The sequence below is a fragment of the Apaloderma vittatum genome, unplaced genomic scaffold (assembly GCF_000703405.1).
Source record: "Apaloderma vittatum isolate BGI_N311 unplaced genomic scaffold, ASM70340v1 scaffold28465, whole genome shotgun sequence".
Lineage (NCBI taxonomy): Eukaryota > Metazoa > Chordata > Aves > Trogoniformes > Trogonidae > Apaloderma > Apaloderma vittatum.
In genome coordinates this window covers 1-6,085 of record NW_009718217.1, presented here as the reverse complement: position 1 = coordinate 6,085, position 6,085 = coordinate 1, and the positions used below count along the sequence as shown (strand labels likewise).

The window sequence follows — 6,085 nt, the reverse complement described above, 5'->3', positions numbered from 1 at the left end:
TGGTCCGCTGCAGGGTGTTGTACTGGGAGATCAGGCACCCAGCTTGGGGCTCTGGGGCGAGATGGAGCACCCAGTGACATGGCCAGGCCAAATCTTTACCTGCCCGTCTTCATGCCTCAGTTTCCCTCTCTGTGGGAAAGAGAAAAAGGACCTTTGAGCAGTGGGTAATGCAAGATTTGATCGTAGTGGGTCAAAGCTGCTGCAAAACCAGCCCAGCTTGTAGGCACAGCTTAATTTAACTCTAGTGGCACTGGCGTGAGTTGTGGGGCCACTAAAGCACCGAACTCCTTCTTGTGTCTCCCCTCCAAGCTGGACAAGATGCTGGACCCCCAGGTGTGGCGGGAGGCAGCTACGCAGGTTTTCTTCGCCTTGGGCCTGGGCTTCGGGGGGGTCATCGCCTTCTCCAGCTACAACAAGCAGGACAACAACTGCCACTTCGATGCCACGCTCGTCTCCTTCATCAACTTCTTCACGTCTGTCCTGGCCACCTTGGTTGTGTTTGCTGTGCTGGGCTTCAAGGCCAACATCATGAACGAGAAATGTGTGGTGGAGTAAGAGGATTTGATTTTTCTCTGTTTGGAGTGGGAAGGTCTTTGCTTCTGCTGGTTGTGGTGGGTCTGGAGGCAGTAAGTGCTCTGGAGCTGGGTGACACTGTGTTTTGCTGGACCCGAGGCCTGGATCTCCACAGATGTCCCACTGTAGCTGAGGCAGTTGAGTACTCAACTCCTCCAACCCAAAATCCAGCCCTGCCATGAGCTCTTAGCCTGCAAATTGAGGGTAAATCCAACATGCCTGGTCACACCACCCAGGTTTCTCCCAGTTTCCACTCATGGTAGGGTCCACTTGCGTATAAGGTTAAGGGAGCTGCTGTGCTGTGTCCCAGAAGCAGCTGGAGGAGGGGGAATCTGTGCACCTAGAAAGTGAGCTGCATCCATAAAAATCCCAACTGTGCAGTGTGGAGTTCCAAAGCAGGAGATAAACCTGAGGAGGAAGTGCAGAGAGTCCGTTCCCTGATGGACCTCCGTCTTCATCCTCCGTCATGTGGCCTAATGCAACGTTTACTTACTCCTTGGGGAATTGCAGAGAAGTCCTCTGCCTGGCACCTGAGTGATGTGACCCAGGGAGGTTCATCCTGCCTGGTGCAAAGGGCTTCCATGGTCGGGCCACACCCTGGGAGGAAGGGAACATCTCTGGGTGACCGGGCTCTGTTCTCCTTTAGGAACGCTGAGAAGATCTTGGGCTACCTGAACACCAACGTGCTGAGCCATGACCTCATCCCACCCCACGTGAACTTCTCCCACCTCACGGCCAAGGACTACAATGAGATGTACAGGGTGATCATGACAGTGAAAGAGGGGAACTTCAAAGAACTTGGCTTGGATGCTTGCCTGTTGGAGGACGAACTCAACAAGGTACCTGGTAGCATTCCCGGTAAGACCAGGAGGTCACCTACCCCATTGCCCCTCCCCGGTAGTAGCTGCTCTACTCGTGTCACTCCACGGATCTGGGAAAACTATTTTTTAGAGACTTTCCAGGGATGGAGATTCCCTTTCCCTGTGGTCTTCCCCAGCACACGGTGGCCCTTCTGGAGGTGGGGGAGAAGTCTCACCATAGTAAGCGTAGCAGGGTCATCACCGCTTCCAGGCTGGGCTACTAGACTGGATTTTTCTTCCCCTGAGGAATGACTCAGTGCAATGGGAGAGACCTGAGGCATGCAGGGGCTTGCAGGCTGTGTCCTTGACGTGTTCTCATCTTTTGATCCCTTCTCCCCATGAACAGTCAGTGCAAGGAACTGGCCTGGCCTTCATTGCCTTCACAGAAGCCATGACCCACTTCCCGGCCTCACCCTTTTGGTCCGTCATGTTCTTCCTGATGCTGATAAACCTGGGGCTGGGCAGCATGATCGGGACCATGTCGGGCATCACAACGCCCATCATTGACACCTTCAAGGTGCGGAAGGAAGTGTTCACAGGTGAGGTCTTTTCTTCTGCATCCTCCTTGGTGAGGGGGTGGAGAGTCTCCATTGCCCCGGGGTGTCGCTCCAGAGGATACATGCTGGCCCCTGCGGGGAATGGACCTTGTGGTGGGGGCTTTGGTGTCTTCCGCTGAACATACCTGTCTGTTCCCTGCAGTTGGTTGCTGCATCTTCGCCTTCGTGGTGGGCCTGATCTTTGTGCAGCGCTCTGGGAATTACTTCGTCACCATGTTTGACGATTACTCGGCCACGCTACCGCTCACAGTTGTGGTGATCCTGGAGAACATCGCCGTGGCCTGGATTTACGGCACCAAGAAGTAAGGCAATTGTACAACAAAAAAAACCCCCACTCTCCTTCCAGCTCCTTTCCACGTGACTTCTTCCTCAGGAGGCAAAATACTCCAGGAGCAGCTACCTTCTAGAGTTGACCTCGATCCTCTGCTCTGCCCTAGATGTAACCCAGCCCCAGGAGCAGGTCCTTCCAGCGGGTGTCTAGTATTGACTGTGGTGCTCTGTCACTTGGGATTACCCTTTGCTCTGAGGTTTCCAAATCCTTTAGGAAGAGGACCTTGTTCCCTGCAGTGCCTGTTCTTATTGTTCATAAGTTGGCCAGAGCAAAGGAGACCCTGGCTGATGCTCAAATCACCTTCTCCTTATGAGTTTCCAACCACTCCTACAGGCTTGAGGGACACATAAATGCTTGCCTGGATCAGCCACGTTCTTCTTCAAGCTCCACCTTGAGCATACTTTCTAATGGGGCCTCCTGGGAGGGAGTTTCTCACTTGGAGGTGGGGAATGGCGTGATTCCATCTCTCCTTCTCGGCAGGTTCATGCAGGAGCTGACGGAAATGTTGGGTTTCCGGCCCTATCAGTTCTACTACTACACCTGGAAGTACGTCTCTCCCATCTGCATGGCCGTGCTCATGACCGCCAGCATCATCCAGCTGGGAGTCAGCCCTCCAGGCTACAGCGCATGGATCAGAGAGGAGGTGAGCAGAGCTCCATCCCCGCAGCCACCTCTGCCCCAGGTCCAGGCTGAGCAGGGGGCAGCGGAGAGCTGCAGACCCCCTGCTCTTCCCAGCACTGCTCGTTTCTCCTCCCTTCTCCTGCTGGGAGATGTCCTACCCGCGGCCGCTCATCCTCTGCAGGCAGTCAGGTTTGTGCAGAAGTCTCCAGCCAGCTCTGACCGTGGGATGAAGTTTGAGATTTGGGTTTTTGATTTGTGTGCAAGACCATGCCCTTGTCCAGGAATTGAACCTGCCTTCTGACAGCTTCACCTCGTAGCTGAGGATGAAATCTGGCAGGAGTTAATTGCCTAGGAGACGTTGGACCTGGTGTGCATCACCATAACAACCCCTTGACACTAATATCTGTCTCTTGCAGGCTGCAGAGAAGTTCCTTTTCTACCCAAACTGGGCCATGGCGATCCTCATCTGCCTGATCATCCTGGCATCCCTCCCTCTGCCTTTGGTTTTCATCCTCCGACAGTTCCACCTGGTGTCGGACGGCTCCAACGCCCTCTCGGTCACCTACAAGAAGGGCCGGATGATGAAGGACATCTCCAATTTGGAAGACAACGACGAGACCCGCTTCATCCTGAGCAAAGTGCCCAGTGAGACCCCCTCCCCCATGCCCACCCACCGTTCCTACCTGGGTCCTGGTAGCAACTCCCCCATGGAAATGACCAACGCCCCCAACGGACGCTACGGGAGCGGGTACCTACTGGCCAGCACCCCCGAATCCGAACTGTGATGGTTGCCCGCCGACCACCCCCACCGGGAGAGGAGGTCACTGGGGAGTGGATCCTGGCTGTCCAGGCAACGGGAAAATTAATTCGTAAGGAAGATGAAGAAGAAAACCCCCTCTTAAAATCGTAACCCAAAGTTTCTAAGGTGACATTGGGAAGATGGGATTGTGGGAGGGGCAGGACTCCTCTGACAAAAGGCAGGACCCCCCCTCCCCAGGCTTGTCTGCGGGGAAGGGAGGAGGAACAAGAGACGCTGCAATGTCTTTTCCGAGCAGCTCGAATCAGAAGCAAAGAATCTCTCTCTTTATTTTTTTTTTTCTTTCCTAAGCAGCTGATGGTTGGAAAAAAGGACCTGGGGTGGAAAGCCAACCACGCTTCCTCCTGCAGCCCAGCGCTCTTCCCTCCCTGTCTGTTGTCCTTTAGCTGGGAAGAGTCATGGCCTTATTCCGACGAGCACAATTAACCATCGATGTCCATAGCACAAAAAGGTGCTGCTGTTGTCACCGTTGTCATCGTCGTTGTATCTCCTGTAGGTTTTTATAGCTGTGGACACACCCAAATAACTCCCAGATTTTTGACCAGGCTTGGCAAGGAGCAGCGTGGGGCTGGCTGAGACGTTGCGACGTGTGAGGTGGGGGATCCTTGGTATCTGTTCTGTCACCACCAGCACAGGGACAGCGTCCCCGGGGTGTTCCAAGACATGGAGATGTCACGTTCGTGGGATGAGGTGGTCGGCATGCTCCGTGGCTAGGCAGTTACCGTGCTGAGTGGCAGGAGGCTCTGAAGTGAGGGTGATTCGGATGTGTGAGCGTGTGTGGGGTCTGGAGACCGCGATGTGGGTCAGGAGCGCCCTCCTGGAATTAGTGTGGGGTGTTGTGCTGAGCCAAAATCCCTGACACGGTGATCATATCCTCTTTAGACGTCCCAGAGGGACGAGCAGAGAGGTTGAGGGGCATCCAGTCCTACCACAGTCCTGGTTTAGCTCTCAGGAAACCACCCCCTGACTTAACCTCCCTTGCACCCACCAGCCGAGGTGAGCCGGGCGGTGATTGTCTCTGGACACGTGTCCTCATTTCTCATAGCTTCGAGACGGGCAGGGGTCTGCATTGCCTCCCCTTACGCCTCCACAGAGGTTCACCAGCCTTTGGATGGGGGCAACCAGCTCTTGGGGACAGCAGGTGTCTGCTGAGCACCAGTCACTGGGAGTCGGTGTCAGGTCCCAGGTCCCTGCCAACCCTCGATCCGGGCTGGTGACCCCTTGGCGGAGCCTCTATCGGGCCCATCCCCATCACCTGGGGGTCACACCGATGTGACCTGATGTTGTTTCTCCCCCGGCTGTCCATGAAATGTTGAGATCTCCCAGGTCCAAGCCTCTCCCAGTGGGACTGAGGGTGATTTCCCTGAATCCTACCTGTAGCTGAGCATTTCTCTCAAGGGTACCAGCACTACGTGGCATCTTCCTCCCTTCCCCGAGGGGACAGGGGAGCAGCAGCCTGCTCGCACCCTCTCTCCCTCTTGGCATGTTGCTTAGGCCAAAAGCTGAGGGAGCTCCTCATCCTTGGTTCCGCTGGGCTTAGATCATACATGACAGTATTTCAAGCCAGCGTGAAGGTCACGTTTGTGGGTGCTTGCCCACGAGCCCTTCTCTCCTCCACTTTCCTGTCAATGGGTTTTCTTCCACCTCGATTCTTTCAGCTGGGAGGCCAAGGCAGAAAGTCCATTCACCACGTCCTTGACTTCTCTTAGCATCGCCGGGGCCAGGAGAGCCCCTGCAATGACATTTCTCCTGCGGGTTGGGGTCCTTGGTATTTATTGTCCTTCTCCATGGGCTTGGCTGGTGACCTGGAGACTCTTGTTGGACAATTAGCTCAGGCCTTTCGTCAGTCATTTTTTCGGGAGGGGAAATGGAGGCATGACCTGACCCAAAGCAGCTCAGACTTTGATGGCTCTGAGAGCCCTGTGGGGTCAGGATCAGCCGTGCTCTTGTTTCTCCTCCAGCGTTACCCCCTTCATCCCCTCCTGGCTTTCTCCTGCCCGTGCAGAGGGATGTAGAAATATCCTCATTGAATGGGAGAAGCACCAAGCCCGTGGAATTTCCCTGTCATTAAGCAAGATGTTCCCTCCCATCTCTTATTTCTCCCTCGATCCCCAGTTTCCTCCACCCAACCAGTAAAACAGAGGATGAGCCAAACCGTTGCCCAACGTCACCTTCCCGATGCCTTTGAGCCCACAGGCCGGATTCCCACCATAGCTCCCGTGGAGTTGACGGAGCAAGATGCGTCCCGTAGCTGACGCTGATGCTCCCTGAACCCTGGGGGGAAGGATCCAGCCCTCTGTTTCTCCCTTCACCGTTCCCAAACCAG

General features: G+C 55.1%; 1 protein-coding gene across 1 annotated transcript in view; it reads left to right on the top strand.

Moving 5' to 3' along the window:
* Positions 1-3,727, top strand: part of SLC6A17 (solute carrier family 6 (neutral amino acid transporter), member 17) — a 10,475-nt gene extending 6,748 nt beyond the window's left edge. The window contains exons 6-11 of the mRNA XM_009870180.1: positions 310-551; positions 1,220-1,412; positions 1,780-1,972; positions 2,133-2,292; positions 2,802-2,964; positions 3,359-3,727. Of these exons, the coding sequence (XP_009868482.1) occupies positions 310-551; positions 1,220-1,412; positions 1,780-1,972; positions 2,133-2,292; positions 2,802-2,964; positions 3,359-3,727 (1,320 nt within the window). The remainder of the gene's footprint in view (positions 1-309; positions 552-1,219; positions 1,413-1,779; positions 1,973-2,132; positions 2,293-2,801; positions 2,965-3,358) is intronic.
* Positions 3,728-6,085: the final 2,358 nt, after the last annotated feature.